Here is a 19,288-nt window from a genome sequence, read left to right as displayed (position 1 = left end):
ATTTGTAAAAAATGGTTTGTTAACTTTTACATTTTACATACAAAAAAAGTCTTGTAAAATTGTGGCAATTATAATTGTGCATGATTTTCAATCAAATTAATATAATATAATATAATAATGATACATTAATTATCATTATTATCATTATCCATAATAGTAATAATAATAGTGGGTTTTATTTGATTTTAAAACTGTTGTAGATGACATGGGGATCAGATCAGATGAAATGATCTTTTGATAATTTCATGATGAAATCGTATTCATAATGTTTTGCAAAAAAAAACAGTGATGAATGTATATATGTAAAAAAAAAAAAAAGTAGTTGTATAAAATTGTGGCAATTGTAATTGTGCATAATTGTCAGTTAAACTGTAAAATATAATAATAATAATAATAATAATTGTAGTAGTAGTAGTAGGTTTTGTTTTATTTATAGGTGGTGGAAATTATCTTTTTATGGAAAGGTTCATGATGTTTTACAAGAACAAAAATATATATATATAATCCTATGATAAATGTATATGAACTTTTGAAAATTTTTACTAGATGAGTTCTTAAAAATAGTAAGAGTGTGAATATATTTTAGGAGATTATTTTCTAGAAGTCCATAAAGGGCAAAAGCGCACCTTATTATTTTGCTGATGGACCTTTAGCCCTGCTTCAGACTCATTCAGTCTAGCCTAGAGGCTTTCATCTTAACAAGGTGAATGTCTCAAGGGAGTATAAAACCCTTCAGGTTGCCTTTATCATGGTGCTACTTCCTCCCTCCACGTTATCATTTCAGATAGAAGACCCATTGATCCGGAATGGTGTTTATAGGACCTGTATTTCAAGACCCCTGTGTGGCTAGACTGTCATTAGGGAGTTGATCTAAACAGAAGAAGGCACCCTCTCAGCCCTATAATTTCCACTAATATTATAATGTCTCTGTATGTAGGCCAGAGGGAACATATGGTGTGTTTCAGCCTGAACGTGTCCCTTCTTGTGGGTCCTTGTGTGTCACAGGACAGTGACCTGGAGGCCATGATCAGACACATGGAGGATGTTCTGGATGGTGCCTCTGTTGGTGAGTATTTATTATGGTCTTATTTTCCTAGTCATTCCACACAGGAAAATGCATAAAACAAAGATTAATCCATCAAATCTATGTTTTGTTTTGTTTTTTGTCTGGTGTGTTTTTCTTTTTTGGGATACCAATACAACCCCACTGGCAGGTACACTCCATTACCATTGTGAGATATATAGCATCTTTTTCCAATAGTGACTGGCCAATTACATGAGAGGTCAGTGAGCAGACAAAAACTGCTCATTGAAGGTCACAGGCCTACAAAAATGCTACATTCTTCTAAAGACCCGCGAGCACGTTCATTTAGCTCCATACACACAGAATGAATGACCCATTTGCCAGTGTCACCCCTCTCAGTGTGTGATACTGAGGATTTTTTCCTTGTTCCTGATGACTCTGAGGTGAGAAGCCTGTTTGTCTGCCACTTGAAGCCATGGTGCCATTGATTAGGTAATTCATGTGAGGCTATATACAGGCTCTGACCACATCTGATAAGTTCTGTGCATTTCCTCATCGATAGAACTGGAGTATTTATGTGCAGCGCTTAGTTTCTTTCCTGGTTTATTTTACCTTCTTAGGTTTCAAAGGCTTTATATAAACTGCCATTTTGGACCACATCAATCCCTGACTATTTTTCCCTTCTAAAAAGTACCACATTCTGACAAATATCACAATGAATATTCAAATTTATTAACCCATTTTATTTTATTTTATTTTATTATTTAACTCATATTCATTTTAATGTAGAAATTTTTCTTCTTACTTTGATTGTTATTGGTTTTATTTTATTTTTACCCTAATCTATTTGTGTCATTTAAAACCTTTTGTGAAATGTTTGGTTTGAAAAGTGTGCTTGGGCATTTCTTTAAATGCTGCTTATTATTGTTATCCAATGCAATGGCTTTGTGTTCTGAGTGTTAGTATATACAGGTGCATCTCAATAAATTAGAATGTCGTGGAAAAGTTCGTTTATTTCAGTAATTCAACTCAAATTGTGAAACTCGTGTATTAAATAAATTCAATGCACACAGATTGAAGTAGTTTAAGTCTTTGGTTCTTTTAATTGTGATGATTTTGGCTCACATTTAACAAAAACCCCCATCATCACAATTAAAAGAACCAAAGACTTAAACTACTTCAGTCTGTGTGCATTGAATTTATTTAATACACGAGTTTCACAATTTGAGTTGAATTACTGAAATAAATGAACTTTTACACGACATTCTAATTTATTGAGATGCACCTGTATCAGCTTGAGTTAGCATTTGTTTGTGAGTGTGTTCATGCATGCTGATATCTTCATTTCTCAATAGCTTTTGTCAAAGCCTGTTATTCACGAAAACGTGCAGGCAAATGACTAAATCCTCATATCAGGCCATATATAATAACAATACACTATTCACCAATCCTCCTATGCCCTGTAATGAAAATGTTACTCCTCACTTCTGAACTCAGCTTATCTGTAGAGTAAGATGAATGATAGCAGGATAATGCTAGATGGGTAAAATCAGCCCAGGGTTGGTCTTTTGGCATCAGTAAGAGAAGAAACACTTTTCTAACCTTATCTTCTTTCCTTTTTTCTCCAACCACCTTGTCAGCACAATGAGTGTCAGATTTGCTCAGAAAAAAAATAGAGAGAAAAAATAGAGAGAAAAATAATAGTTTTTTGGCTGAAAGTGAGAAACAGTATAGATTTCATTTCAGATGGTGCATTCATCTCGAACTATCTAACTTAACTGCAGTTCAAAAGATGGATTTATGTGTACTTTTAATGACAAGTAAAATACAGTAACAGGAAAGTGGTGCATTGAGTGTTATTCATCTAATGATTATGCTGCTAAAAGACCAGCAGTGATATTATACACACAAACACATATTTGACATACAGTACTCAACACAGTGCACAAGGTGCTCTGACACATGATTTATGTGTCCCCTCATCACCTGGTGAAACACACACACACACACACACACACACACACAATCTGCTTTGGCTTGGTGAACCGGAACGCACATGTCACTGTGGCTGACAGCTCAGAAATGCAGCTTTCTGCTTGAGCTCCACTAGCTCATCTCTGACTTCATTCAGCACTGGCCTACATAAAAGTAACTTTAACAAACCTTTTGCTTTATGTATTTATTTATGTAAAATATCTTCCCCTGGTACCCATTGTCCTTTGTTATTCTCTAATAGCTACAGTATGATGTCAATGAAATCATAAACTCTACAATATTCTGCCATAAAACTGGCTTTTTATTAGAGACTAACTCATAAACATGAACTTATACATAACTCATAATAAACATGAAAAATATGTGCAGATAAATACATCTATTGCACTGGTCTAGATGGACTGTGTTTGTTGTTTTTTGATTTTCTTTTTATTATTATTCTCTTGTTTTGTCTGCATCATAGACAGCATAAAGCTGTAATGTATATCTCTGTGTGATAAACTGAATCAATAAGGCCGCTTCCTTCAGATTCAGACCCCTTACTTGTTAGAAACCCCAAGTCATTTTTTTACTGTGTACATACATTACTGTTAAAAAGTCTGGGGTTGGTAACATTTTGGTAACAAAATGATTTTTGAAGACGTCTCTCATGCATTTGTTTGATCAAAATTACAATTAAAACAGTAATATTGTGAAATATTATTTAAAAAATAAAATACATTTCAAATGATTTTCTATTTGAATATGATTTAAAATTCTGTGTTGTAATTTCTGTGATGGCAAAGCTGAATTTTTAGCAGCCATTACTCCAGTCTTCTGTGTCACATGATTCTTCAGAAATCATTTCAATATGCTGATTTGCTGCTCAAGAAACAGCTTAATATTTTTGTGGAAACTTTTGTTTTTTGATGAATAGAAAGTTAAAAGAAAGCATTTATCTGAAACAATTTTTTTTGTTGAAACAGTAATTCTTTTGAACAGTAGCTTAAAATATATTTATTTATTTATTTATTTATATGCTGTGTATATAATGTGTAGAGGCAATTTATATTAGTCTGCAAATTTCAAGCATTTTCAAGCAAATAAATAAATTCAAATCAGTCTATTACCTGACATTGTATATGCACTGTCTTTGTGTTTCAGGATCTGAAGAACAGAAGCCTCAGCTGGGTTCTCTGGGAGTGAGTAGCATCAATACCTCCATGGCTGAGGGCAGAATACAGCGCATGAGAGAGTGAGTGTGCCATCTTTGACCTATTCACAGCCATCACCTCTTTAAGAGTTTCTAACACACCCCAGGCACCTCACAATAGGTCTTATTCACTAATAATTGCATTTACCTACATGCTTGGAAGCATTTTTATGGAGATTCTATCCTTCTATCCTATAGCTGCGTTGATTTATAACGTTTCTCTGTGTTTCTATACTGTATAAAATGCCTGTGTCTCCCAACAAATGAGACTAAGAAGTGTTGATCTGTTCAAAGCAGATATTTTGCTTTCCCAGACCCATTAAAGACCAGCTAGTAGGTCACTTCTGATATAATCCACCTGCCACTGAAATCAGCATATTGTCTGACACTGTTCTGTATTTGAGCCTGCTTTTCTTGGTCATGAGACTCATCCTGCCACTCTTCAATCCCTGAAGCCCAAGTCTGATCTTCACAGGGCCAGACAGATGTGTGGCTCACAGCTAAAACCAGCATGAGCCTGACACTGAACTACTCTAATGATTTATCAGAAATAGTACAATAGCTGTATCAGCAGGCCACAAACATGGGCAAAGTGCATCACTGATAATTAGTATGCAAAAATGTCATCAAGACTGTAGCATTGGTTCTTAATTGTTTTTAGCAATGATCATTTAGCACTTTAATGGCTTTGTCATTTCCTTTTGTTTAAATTTTCTTTCAAATTACTTTGAATTGCAATGGCAGATTCTAGTACGAATTTCCTTTTTGTATATTACTGTTTCATGTTCAATTCAAGCATTATGTGAGTATAGTATGAACATTATATGAGCATTATATGAATTCAAAATTTAATTTAGGGGCCTCTGGACAGCATTTCCAAACATGAACAAATGTCTGAAAGCACAAAAATTCATATATATTGGTCTTTTTGTACACTTGTATAAATCAATATCTGTGCCTGCTGTGTTAGTAACCCAATAATCTTGGTGACTCCTCCCTGTGGTGTGTTTATCTAGGTACGTTTTAATATGAGGTTCTGCTTGGAATGTCATTTATGATGCATATAGCTAATTTACTATTTTTCAGGTTATTGTGCACAGATGCTTTTCCATTTTTCCTCAGGACATCATCTCTGTCATTTTCTGTATAGATACCTTCAGCTTCTTTTCTCATTTCTTAGGTTGTTTGTACACATCTTTCTCTCCACAGAGCTAATTCTCTTCTCCTCTTCACTGTCTGTATTATCGCTACAAGAGCAACAAATTATTCCCCGCAAAAGTTTGGGTCAGTCGGATTTTTTATTGTGAGAAAAATGAATACTTTAGCAATGATGCACTAAACTGATCACAAGTGAAAGGAAAGACATTTACAGTGTTACAAAAGATTTCTATTTAAAATAAATTCTGTTCTTCTGAACTTTACATTCATCAAAGAAACCTGAAAAAACTGTAGTACACCGCACAAATGTTTTCAACATTAATATTGTTAAGAAATGTTTTTTGAAGGCCAAATCAAATTAGAATGGATTTTCAAGGATCATGTGACAATTAAGACTGGAGTAATTTCATCACAGATATAACATTTTAAAATGTATTAAAATAGAGAACAGTTATTTTGAATTGTAATATTATTTCAAAATATTACAGGCTACAAATAAATGCAGTCTTGGTGATCATAAGAGACTTTTTTCAAAAACATTTTAAAAAATCTTACCAACACCAAACTTTTGAATGGTTGTGTATTTTCTTTGACAAAAATAAAATACAGTGAGAAATATATACATATATAAAAAATAACTATATAAATATTATCTGGAAAATACTTATATTTTACTGTTTTATATGCAAGTAAAAAATTTTTCCAAGAGTCCATCAGAGTACTTAAACAGAAGGTGTACAAAACTAGACAGTATCATTGTTTCTATGGCTGTCGATGGAATAAAATTGGTACATTTTAACTTATTTACCTTTTTTGATATTATTATAGTCTTTTTTTCAGAATTTTCTCACTGACTCCCTAGCACTGTCTTGCAGACCACTTGGGGGGTCTCTGGACCCCAGTTTTAAAACCTCTGTCCTAATGTACGAAACTTTGTTTCGATTCCATACCATATTGGATATATGTTTCATACCACACCATAAACTTGGTAGAGTCCTCTGTCTTCCTTTCAGTATGACTGCAGAACCTTTCCTGACGGCAGGCCGGGCCTGTGGCTCCCCTACTGAGTGTGGGTTGAAGATATTAATAACAGAAGCGCTCTTCCTGTGAGGGCAGGAACTAGAGGCTGTCATCTCCCTCTCTGCAAATCTCATAAGAGCTTAAAGATGAGGAGGAGGGAGAAGGAGAGCACAGGTAGCAATTTACAACAGCTGCATTTTCCCTACACAGCCTCTCGTCAGCTGTGCGGTGACTCTACAGTCTTACAGAAGCCTCAGCTGGGTTCTCTGGGAGTGAGTAGCATCAATACCTCCATGGCTGAGGGCAGAATACAGCGCATGAGAGAGTAAGTGTGCTATCCTTGACCTGTTCACAGCCATCACCTTTCTAAGAGTTTCTCTCATTCCCCAGGCACCTCAAAATGGGTATTATTCACTAAAAATTGCATTGACCTACATGCTTAGAAGCGTTTTTATGGAGATTCTATCCTAGATAAAGCTGTGTTGATTTATGAAGTTTCTCTGTGTTTCTATAATGTATAAATTGTCTGTCTCCCAGCACAATAAGACCAAGAAGTGTTGACCTGTTCAAAGCAGATATTTTGCTTTACCAGCCCCATTAAAGACCAGCTAGCATGTCACTTCTGATATAATCCACCTGCTAATGCAATCAGCATATTCTGCTTTTCTTGCTTCAGAGGCTCAAAAAACCCCATCCTGCCTCTCTTTCATTCATAAAGCCCGAGTCTGATTTTCACAGGGCCATTTAGTTGTGTGGCTCACAGCTAAAACCAGCATGAGCCTGACACTGAACTACTCTAATGATTTATCAGAAATAGTACAATAGCTGTATCAGCAGGCCGCAAACATGGGCAAAGTGCATCACTGATGAATAGCATGCATTTGAAAAATGTAATCAAGACAGTTGCATTGGTTCTTAATTGCTTTAGCAGTGATCATTTAGCACTTCAATTTCTTTGTCATTTCCTTTTGTTTCAGGTTTTTTTTAATTGCATTGACTTGCTATATCTGATTCTAGTACAAATTTAATTTTTGTATATCACTGTTCTATGTGTGATTCAATTCAAGCATTATATGAGAATGGTATGAACATTATATGAGCATTATATGAATTTAGAGGCCTCTGGACAGCATTTCCAAACATGAACAAATGTCTGAAAGCACAAAAATTCATATATATTGGTCTTTTTGTACACTTGTATAAATCAATATCTGTGCCTGCTGTGTTAGTAACCCAATAATCTTGGTGACTCCTCCCTGTGGTGTGTTTATCTAGGTACGTTTTAATATGAGGTTCTGCTTGGAATGTCATTTATGATGCATATAGCTAATTTACTATTTTTCAGGTTATTGTGCACAGATGCTTTTCCATTTTTCCTCAGGACATCATCTCTGTCATTTTCTGTATAGATACCTTCAGCTTCTTTTCTCATTTCTTAGGTTGTTTGTACACATCTTTCTCTCCACAGAGCTAATTCTCTTCTCCTCTTCACTGTCTGTATTATCGCTACAAGAGCAACAAATTATTCCCCGCAAAAGTTTGGGTCAGTCGGATTTTTTATTGTGAGAAAAATGAATACTTTAGCAATGATGCACTAAACTGATCACAAGTGAAAGGAAAGACATTTACAGTGTTACAAAAGATTTCTATTTAAAATAAATTCTGTTCTTCTGAACTTTACATTCATCAAAGAAACCTGAAAAAACTGTAGTACACCGCACAAATGTTTTCAACATTAATATTGTTAAGAAATGTTTTTTGAAGGCCAAATCAAATTAGAATGGATTTTCAAGGATCATGTGACAATTAAGACTGGAGTAATTTCATCACAGATATAACATTTTAAAATGTATTAAAATAGAGAACAGTTATTTTGAATTGTAATATTATTTCAAAATATTACAGGCTACAAATAAATGCAGTCTTGGTGATCATAAGAGACTTTTTTCAAAAACATTTTAAAAAATCTTACCAACACCAAACTTTTGAATGGTTGTGTATTTTCTTTGACAAAAATAAAATACAGTGAGAAATATATACATATATAAAAAATAACTATATAAATATTATCTGGAAAATACTTATATTTTACTGTTTTATATGCAAGTAAAAAATTTTTCCAAGAGTCCATCAGAGTACTTAAACAGAAGGTGTACAAAACTAGACAGTATCATTGTTTCTATGGCTGTCGATGGAATAAAATTGGTACATTTTAACTTATTTACCTTTTTTGATATTATTATAGTCTTTTTTTCAGAATTTTCTCACTGACTCCCTAGCACTGTCTTGCAGACCACTTGGGGGGTCTCTGGACCCCAGTTTTAAAACCTCTGTCCTAATGTACGAAACTTTGTTTCGATTCCATACCATATTGGATATATGTTTCATACCACACCATAAACTTGGTAGAGTCCTCTGTCTTCCTTTCAGTATGACTGCAGAACCTTTCCTGACGGCAGGCCGGGCCTGTGGCTCCCCTACTGAGTGTGGGTTGAAGATATTAATAACAGAAGCGCTCTTCCTGTGAGGGCAGGAACTAGAGGCTGTCATCTCCCTCTCTGCAAATCTCATAAGAGCTTAAAGATGAGGAGGAGGGAGAAGGAGAGCACAGGTAGCAATTTACAACAGCTGCATTTTCCCTACACAGCCTCTCGTCAGCTGTGCGGTGACTCTACAGTCTTGTTCTTCCAGATGCAGCTCCACTCAGCTCGGAGTGAATAAGTTATCAGGTATGTGCAGGTGCAGGAAGATTCTAGTGCTGAACAAGTAAAATTATCTTACTTTGTAAGGTGGTTTATTCAGTTGAGTCACTTTTCAACTGAAGGAACTTTTTGGCAAAATAATAATATGGGTGACTTTTCTGTCCTCTAGGATGATTTTGAAGTTTTTATGCTTTATTTTTATATTTTGAATTAGTTTCTTTAATTCTTTTAAAGAACATTCAAAAGACTATTAAATAATGCAGAAAGGTCCATTTGCCAGAATTTTACAATTTTGGGCAAATATTTTTTTTAATTTCCCCTCAACAGTAAATGTATAAACGGTGTTCAAATCAGGCAACTTTTACTTGCCACTTTTTATGAGAAGTTAGAAAATAAGGAAAAAAAGATGAGGTACAATTTGTACTTGTTATAACAAAGAATTGTCCCCTTTACTGCTGCCATTACCATCACACCAAATATAAATTTATATTTTCCAGAAATATGTTTTATGTGGTTATAGTGGAAAAGTTTGAAAACCACTAAAATATTTAATGTATCATTACCAACTGTCCATTACCTTTTATTTTTTTTATTTCTTAATTTTGTTTTTATTAAATTTAACTGCTGCCTAACTTGCTGTGCACATGAAACACACAGTATATAGCTTGATATGTTTCCTTTTTCAAGAGTCATATACAGCGGGTAAAATAAGTATTAAACACGTCACCATTTTTCTCAGTAAATATATTTCTAAAGGTGCTGTTGACATGAAATTTTCAACAGATGTCGGTAACAACCCAAGTAATCCATACATACAAATAAAACAAAACAAATAGAAATTAAGTTCTGTGTAATAAAAATGGAATGACACAAGGAAAAAGTATTGAACTATATTTGTTTTGTTTTCTTTGTATGTATTACTTGGGTGGTTATCGACATCTGGTGAAAATTTCATGTCAACAGCACCTTTAGAAATATATTTACTGAGAAAAATGGAGACATGTTCAATACTTATTTTATCCGCTGTAGTCACAAGCAGTGTTATTTTAGTAGTTTTGTAATATTTATCAATATTTTGAATTAGCATTTTGTAGCGTCTGGACCAATCAAACACACAATTTTTCATTTGATTTAACAAATCAGTTATTCATTAGATTAACAAATCGTCACAGACCCCTCACCCAATAAACTGGGTATTGACAGACAGTTGACCCTGAGAGGTCAAGTAAATACTTACAGCGGATCTAAATATTTATAGTCAATTATAACTAGTTATGATTAATTATTCATATTTCCCGAGCTGATTCGCTACATTTTTTATATACTGTATATCTTCTAATTTTAGTTAAAGTTCTAGTAATTTTGTTGTATGCTTTCTCCATTTTCACTCTTAAAAATAAAGGTGCTTCATGATGCCATAGAAGAACCTTTTTTGTCTAAATGGTTCCATAAAGAACCTTTAAAATCTGAAGAACCTTTCTGTTTCACAAAAGGTTCTTTGTGGCGAAAGAAGGTTCTTCAGATTATAAAAAGGTAAGAAAGAGATGGTTCTTTAAAGAACTTTTGACTGAATGGTTCTTTGTGGAACCAAAAATGGTTCTTCTATGGCATCGTTGTGAAGAACCTTTTAAGCACCTTTATTTTTAAGAGTGTCTATTCATTTTTTTCTTATTATTTCTGTTTTGCTTTATATTTATTTCAGTTAGTTTTAATAATTTTAACTTATTTTCAATTTCAACTTATTTTCAACCTAAAGTTTTTTTTATTTATTTAAATTTGTTAGTTGCCAGGACAACATTTTTAAATTCTTTTTAAAGTTTTTGTGAAGTTTAAGTTTAAGTTTAATATTTTATTTCATCTTATTTCCATTAATGGAAACTATAATCAAAATCATACAACTGGTCACCAGTATCACCAGATGTCATCAGACAAACTATTAGGCTGTCACCGCATGTGTGATTAATTTCATTTCTGTAAATTTTTATGTCAAAATCTTGACCTTGACCTAATGCCTCTTACAGATGCATGCCTGTATCAACTCATTTGGATTTTATTTAAAGCAAATCCATTTCCTCTAAAAGCCACTTGTCAGACGTGAGATTTGAACCCACGCCCCCATGTGAAGACCAGCATGCTCTTCCTCTGAGAAGACTGAATCTCCTAGAGTCAGCCCTTCTGACAGTAAAAACTCTTTCATTGTGCTCTTTAGATTCCAGTACATTACACAGTATGTGCATTTGGCCAATATCTCGAGAACAGCTCTCAAGGGTATTTCTGAAAACAAAAGATGATGCTGTTTGATGTGATCGTTTGATGACGATAACCCTCCTTCACCTAGCTCATCTCTGCATGACACACGAGTTCTCTCAAACTTGTTAACGTACGGTATTGCGTCTTCTGTTGATCATTATGTATAGGACTTCTTTTGTTGACTGCAGCTCATTAAGCCTCTGAAAATAGCTGATCAAAGCTGCGGTAGGAAGCGTACATTCACTGAGATATCGGCCCTCTTTTATCAGAGCAAGCACAGAGAACCGGTACCATTGAGAAACGTCTAAGCTGTCGAAGTAATGGCCCAGAGCAGTAGATGCTTGTAAGTCATTATGCTTTTGTTGTTGAGGAGGTTCCCAGGGTTTTGGGAGCTCTCTATAGAAGAATGGAGAGTGGTGATTGCAAAGGAAAGAGCCTGGAGTTGGCCAGGAAGTGGAGGGGCGGGCGGAGAGCTGTGTTTATCATGCAGGGAGTGGGGGCTGATTGCAGCTCAGCCTTGATTACTACCACTAATCAGCTGGAAATGGACTATGTGCGTGTATATGAGTGGGCATGTGTGTGTGTGTGTGTTAGCAGCAAGTTTGTTGACTTAGACAGGAACGCCTCTCTTATATGAAAGCACTGTCTGAAATTGACTTGGAGACAACAGCGTTGAAGAGGGCTGGTCATTGTGATCTCAAAGGTCTCTCAGTTATAATTGTCTTTATTCCTGGCTTCTTGACAAATTCGTGAGTCATAATAACAGAGAGGTCTGATTGCTCTCCTTTTACCGTGTCTTAAACTTTAAGACTAGCATACTTGGCTTTGTCCTTCATAAAAAAGGACGTTTATAATGCTGCATCTCGATTTAGTTATGTCACAGTACGACTGTTTTTATGAGCAATAGTTTTCTTTAACTTCATCGCTTTTTTGATGTTTGAGTGATTCACGACACCTGTTTCTTAGAAAAGTTATAAATATACATACAAAGCTTTCTAGTCATTTTTCCCCCCAGAGTTTTAACAATTTGACAGAAACATTCAGCACGGACTGTTATTTGTCACAATCAATAACAAATCTTCTTAATGGGGAGAAAAACTACTAATCATATCCCAGTGGAAAATAAATTGATAGTTGAAAATATATTTAAAAATTGCAAGATTTCTATAATTTTTATATTAATAAATTCATAGTAGAAAAACTGGTCAATTTCTCTATATATGTATATATATTACGTATATAACACAATGTATCACTGTTTCCACAGAAATTTTAAAATTTAGAAGATAATACATTTTTCTTAAGCAGGAAATTATCACATGAGACCCTGGACCACAAAACCAGTCATAAGGGTCCATTTTTTAAAAATACATCTGAAATACATCTGAAAGCTGAGTAAATAAGCTTTCCATTGATATATGGTTTGTTAGGATAGGATGATATTTGGCCGAGATACAACTATTTGAAAATCTGAAATCTGAGGGTGCAAAAAAATCTAAACTAGTTGTCCAAATGAAGTTCTTAGCAATGCATATTACTAATCAAAAATGAAGTTTTGATACATTTACGGTAGGAAATTTACAAAATATCTTCATGGAACATGCTCTTTACTTAATATCCTAATGATTTTTGGCATTAAAGAAAAATCATATATATACAAAATACTGTTGGCTATTGCTACAAATATTCCCATACGACTTACGACTTGTTTTGTGGTCCAGGGTCACATATTAGAATGATTTCTGAAGGATCATGTGACGCTAAAGACTGGAGTAATGATGCTAAAAATTCAGCTTTGCCATCACAGGAATAAATTACATTTTAAAATATATTAAACATATATAATAATATATAATAAAATATATTAAATAATAATAAATAAATGGAAAAATAATTTTAAATTGTAATAATATTTTAAAATGTTACTACTGTATTTTTATTTTTGATCATTTTACCTATCCCAAACTTTTGAACGATAGAGTTCACTATTAATTAAAACCGTGTTCATGACATTGCCATAACCTTCTCATGATGGGCCACTTTTTCAAGTCACAGAAATCATATGCATATTCCATGCAGTTCATAAAATTAAATAATTTGCTCTCTCCATTTCACCATGCTGGAGTGCTCAAACTTCCAGAGTCACAGTCAAACTCCAGGGGAGCGTGGAAAGAAGGAGACAGCAATTACCTCACGCTGAAGTGGGCAGGGGGGGCACAATCGATTTAATCCCAGACCGCACACGCTCATATCCCGGTCCCCATTACTGCAGAGGATTGAGCAGGCTGGAGGATTGAGCTCACTGAAGCTCGAGCTGATGCCACCGCAGCCCTGCCATTCCTCAGCATCAGCAGCTGTCTGCTGCTCATCAGGCCTGACACCTGTAAGATATAACTGCTGTCAGCCTCGAGGCATAACTTTCCCTGTTGACAGTCGACACTCTCGGGTGACCTGTTATATCTTGTTAAGACAGCAATAACAGAACTGATGAGAAGTTGTGACAACAGGTATCCTACTGGAAAACAGTATGGTTGGTTGTGTAATAGCTTAGTTTGGCAAAGTTAAAGTGGAGGAGCATTCTATGAAATGGATGTTTTGCCAGTTCATTGCGTTTAATATCAATTTCTGTACTATATTAAACATTATATGAATATACTTTTATTGAAATATAGTTAAATAGTGTTAGCAGAAAGGTAACGGGTAAAACGTAACGCTTTTACAGTTTCATGGCAATACAAGGCTTCAGCACAAGATTGTAGAAAAAGTGCTTTATAGAAAAAGAATTTAATGCTAATATTTCTAAAAATCATAAATGTTTCATTTTCATTGTAAAAGGATTGACCTTTTTTCGCCCCCTTTTGACAAACATAACTAACAAGATGTGATAAAAAGAGATTGTCATAAAGATTTATGGATTTTTGTATTACTTAAAAAAATAAAAAAAAAGATGTTAACAGGGTTAATATCTCAACATGACCGGAAAAAAAATTAAGTTACTGGATTTTTAATAGATGTTACAAAAATTTTAAAAAATAGTCATTTACAGTGTTGTTTTAGTATACATCGATATAGCTATAGATATAGATTACACACTAGTATTTATTTAAAATGTTCAGTTTTCTCTTATTTTTAGATTTTTTTGTTTTCATTTAAATTTTGTGTTCTATTTTGCTTCTGTTTTTTTCATTAGGTTTTTGTTTGAATCATTTTCATATTTCAAATTATTATATTAGATTTCAAATTATTATATTCCTATATATATATATATATATATATATATATATAATATTCCATTATATTTAATATTGTCATTTAACATTTATATTTTTAGTTCAGATTCATTTCAATGAACAAAAATGATTTTGAATTGTTTATTTAACAATAACAGCACTGTCATTAACGCATTTGTATATGAAGGACAGAAATGGCATCTATTTTGTCGAATGGTCTCGGAAATCCACTCTAGATTCTAACTGAAGTCATGAAATAATCCACACTCTATCAGCTCATCATCACTAAATCTACTATTCTGAACTACTAATGAGTTCAGTATTTTTCTAACTCCATGTCACTTTCTCTCTGTAATGACTGTAGTTGTCCTTTTTCGGCTCGTGGGTCTAGATTTTTGTCTTTTTACAAGTCTGACTCAGGAGAAAGGTGGCACAAATGATTTATGTCATTACCAGGCCCACCCGAAATCAGCAGCTATGACATTAATTGGACGTTGTTCCTCCCTAAATGCTTTCATTCAGCTGGGAAGACTGGAAGGCCACTGGATGGTGGATGTGAGGATTTGCTCTAATTAAGGCACAAAAGCATCAGTGACGTTTGAGATGAATTAGAACATAGATTTCCCACCACAATCAATACAGAAAATGTGAAAACAAAAAGTGTACAGATTTCATTTGGATCTGGTCATTGTGATTCTCTCGAACTGCTCCTATAGTTTCATGGTGGCTTTCTGAGATCTTGTCATCAAGAGATATGCAAATATGAACTAACAACTGCAAACTGCAAAAATGTATCAGAATGACTCACAAACGTCATTTTGGCCATTTTCCACTTATTCGATGATACATGCCTCTCAACACCCCCTCTCCTCATATTTAACACGTTCACCCCATCTACCTGCTCTTGTTCTTCTCTTAATCTCGTCTGTCACCTCTGCACTTCATTGTGATCTTGTATTAGACAGTGCATTCAGTTTATCCTAGTCACTCTTGAATAATCAATTCATAAGTACTGACTATCTTTTAATTTTTTTAATGATGCCCTTTCTGTCCTGTTTTGCGGAGTTGCACAATTATAAACTTGTTTTTATAATATATGTGACCCTGGGTCACAAGACCAGTCATAAGGGTAAATTTTTCGAAATTGAGATTTATACATCATCTGAAAGCTGAATAAATAAGCTTTCCATTGATGTATGGTTTGTTATTGATAGGACAATATTTGACCAAGATACAACTATTTGAAAATCTACAATCTGAGGGTGCAAAAAAATCTAAATATTGAGAAAACCACCTTTAAAGTTGTCCAAATGAAGTTCTTAGAAATGCATATTACTAATCAAAAATTAAGTTTTCATATATTTACAGTAGGAAATTTACTAAATATCTTCATGGAACATGATCTTTACTTAATATCCTAATGATTTTTGGCATAAAAGAAAAATCAATAATTTTGACCTATACAATGTATTTTTGGCTATTGCTACAATATACCCCAGCGACTTAAGACTGGTTTTGTGCTCCAGGGTCACATATCTCTCATGCCCTTGACTGCCAAGTTAAGCCGGAATCAAAACTTTGGGCAAAAAAAAAAATGCTCTCAAACTATCAATAACACTGTCAACAGGGGGTGTCTTTTCCATTAAAATATTTTTATCTGTCATAGGAAATGACTGTGTGTTGTGATACAGATAAAAAATGAAAATTGAAAGTCACAGATTTCATTGGGGGTTCATTTTTTCTTCTCATGGGCATGAGGAGAAACATTTGAAAGGGTACCGCGGGCATTACACAGTTTGACTTTTGTTCTTTGACTTGTTTTCATAAAGGATGTTGATTTGAGCCCGTCAGGCCCGAACGTAAACAAAATTGTTATTTTCCCATATTCAACTCCTTGAGTGGTAGGTGGTGTTTCTTGTTTAAAAAATATATATATAGTGAGGTCCAAAATTCTGAGACGACTAGTGAATAGCTTCTATTTTAATACATTTCATTATAAATGATATTGTCAGCATAAATATGTGAGAGAAAAGTATTTTGTACATCCCTGTACATTTTTTATGTACATTTAAAAATTAAATTTTTTTATTTCCATATTTAAATTTTATTTGAATCCCATGATTTCGGTGTGTTTTTAGACTTTTTAATCCCACTGAATATAAAGTGTATATAACGCCTATAACGTTTGCTCCAGATAGTTAGATATTGGATATTGGAGTATGTTTTACTAGAAAATACTACATTTTTATACTTCAGAATTTCGTGTTTAATTCAGTATGTTTCTTGACTTTTCTTTGTAATTGTTTGTGAAGTTTACTAGCAATTTCTGTGTGAAAAATTGTTTATTTTTTCAGTGTACATACCAAACTTTCAAGGCTACAGTGGGTTCATCCATTCTTTATCATCCAAACTAAACCTTTCATGCTATCATAATTTTATGTGTTATGCCCTTGGTTGCTTGTTTCACACTAGTCATTTATTTCTTTGTATGTGCACAGCTGAATCATACAGATCATTGTATTTGTTAAAAGAGTTTGAGATAAAAAAATTTTTTTGTGGTGGTGGTGGTTAAAAAGCCAGCAGATCACCGTCACAGTTCTTTGTACTGTCAGAAGACTCTGCTTTTGTGAGTTTTAGCAATAAAACAAAGACAGTATAGATTGGGATGATTTGTAAAGTACTTGATTTCACAAAGGGACCAGAATCAAAAGTGATACCATATAATAATTCATTTAAAGTAATAGTCACATTAGTACAAGGCCTTAATGACTAAAGATGCTGCTCCTGCCTTTCTGAACTACAGATGGACTGACACAAAAAGAAAGACACTACATCATCTGGACCCCTTGTGTTTCTTTTAATTGGCTTTTTAAGGGTGATATTGTTCATCTCTTCCAGCTGTCTCTTTCATTCCTTGTTCTTTCAACATCCTCTACCTGATGGCATTTCTTTGACTTTAGGCTACTGAGTGAAACAAACCCAAACCTTGTAAGTTTTGAACCCTCTCAGATTATATCACAGCAGAAACCTCTGAGCTACTGCGGCCAGCAATTCATCATTCACTCTCAGCTTTTCACGCTTTGAGTCACAAATGTTACATTGTCCAGAACAATGAAGTGCCCTGTCTTGGAAAGTCCAAATCAATTTAGTTCCCTAGACAAGAGGAAACCGGATTTCTATGACTCTATCCCTCATAAGAATGGCAATTCCTGATATACCAAGATGAAACTAATTACCTTTTCTTCTGTTATCTGACCTTCACTGTTGAGTTCGGTTGGATCATTACTACTATACTGTCTCTTCGATCTCTAGACTGTCAATTTTTGAGAATGAAATAGAAATTTCCATTTTGGTCAACACTTAACGTCAACTCATAAATCATTCAGATATCTCACAGTCTCACACTAAATGAACATTCACAAAGGCATTACTTATTTTTAACTCTATTTGAAGGAAAAGGAAAGACATTCTATTTTTGGTCTGTCAGCTGTGGACGTATTTCACATTATGCATGTGTGTGTGTGTGTGTGTGTGTGATGGGCTGTTCTGCTCATGCTCAGGGGTCCAAAGGTGCTAGTAGAGATCACACTGACATTGAGACAATGACGTGATTCACGGTGCCTGCTCACATACCCAACACCTGTCAGGGGGGGGCGTTTTTTACAGGAGGTCCCGCTTGGATGCATCAACTTGTCCCACAGTGTTGAGAGACTGAATGCTGTAGGATACATGTAGAGCAGCAACACCTGATATCTCCTTGCATTTGAGTTTTGAGACTTTTGCAAGTCCTTCATAAATGTGAACTGGATTATTTTAACTATTATTTAAATTTGGTCTTTTAGGTCGGTGTGCCGGAAGCTAGGAGAGGACGTGTTCCTGGAGGTCTATGACTATCTGAAGCAGGCCCGACAGAGGCAGGAGAGTGAGGAGAACATCAAACAGACTCTGATCCAGCTGGTGGAGAGGCCCGGTGATTGCTTTGAAGTAGATCAACTTCTTTATTATGAAGAGCTGCTCTTGGCGGCACAGGAAAACACTGTAAGATAACAATGAAGCAGATACACACACACACACACACACACACACACACTCACTCATGTCTGTTATCCATCAACAACTATATAGATCAATTTATGTACTTTTAAGGTCTGCCTGTGATGCAACTTCATATTGTAAGAGCGCAAATACTTTGTTAGAGTTGTGCTGAATTTAAGATTTGGTTTAGGAGGAGTTTTATTGAACTGCAATTCAAAGAACTTCACACAACAGAAAAATGTAATTAGTCCAAGTCATGCTTTGTGGCAAAACATAAATAATAAATAAATTTGAATAAAAATGAAATTTTCTTCATATATAATAATAATTCCTTACATTGGATTGTTAGGAGGCCATGATGATCAGAGGCCAATGGGCAAATTTGGCCAGGATGCCTCCAGCATCCCCTCTCTGGGATTTTTAATGACCACAGAGAGTCAGGACCTCGGTTTAGCGTCTCATCCGAAAGATGGTGCTTTTTGTCAGTATAGTGTCCCCGTTACTACACTGGGGTGTTAGGACCCACACAGACCAGAGGGTGAGCACCTCCTGCTGGCCTCACTAACACCTCTTCCAGCAGCAACCTAGTTTTCCCAGGAGGTCTCGCATCCAGGTACTGACCAGGCTCAACCCTGCTTAGCTTCAGTGGGCAACCAGTCTTGGGCTGCAGGGTGATATGGCT

At 34.7% G+C, this 19,288-nt stretch overlaps 1 protein-coding gene across 1 annotated transcript in view; it reads left to right on the top strand.

Annotated features, from left to right (window-relative positions):
* Positions 1-18,792, top strand: part of LOC107717352 (serine/threonine-protein kinase Nek11) — a 61,218-nt gene extending 42,426 nt beyond the window's left edge. Inside the window, 3 exon segments of the mRNA XM_074560100.1 lie at positions 1,006-1,066; positions 4,163-4,253; positions 18,414-18,792. Coding sequence (XP_074416201.1) covers positions 1,006-1,066; positions 4,163-4,253; positions 18,414-18,618 — 357 coding nt within the window. The 3' untranslated portion in view covers positions 18,619-18,792.
* The last annotated feature ends 496 nt before the right edge of the window (positions 18,793-19,288 follow it).

This window comes from Sinocyclocheilus rhinocerous, unplaced genomic scaffold (assembly GCF_001515625.1).
Source record: "Sinocyclocheilus rhinocerous isolate Xijiao unplaced genomic scaffold, SAMN03320098_v1.1 scaffold933, whole genome shotgun sequence".
In the NCBI taxonomy this organism is placed as follows: domain Eukaryota; kingdom Metazoa; phylum Chordata; class Actinopteri; order Cypriniformes; family Cyprinidae; genus Sinocyclocheilus; species Sinocyclocheilus rhinocerous.
Note: the sequence above shows the minus strand (reverse complement) of the source record. Positions and strands in the feature narration are given on the sequence as shown.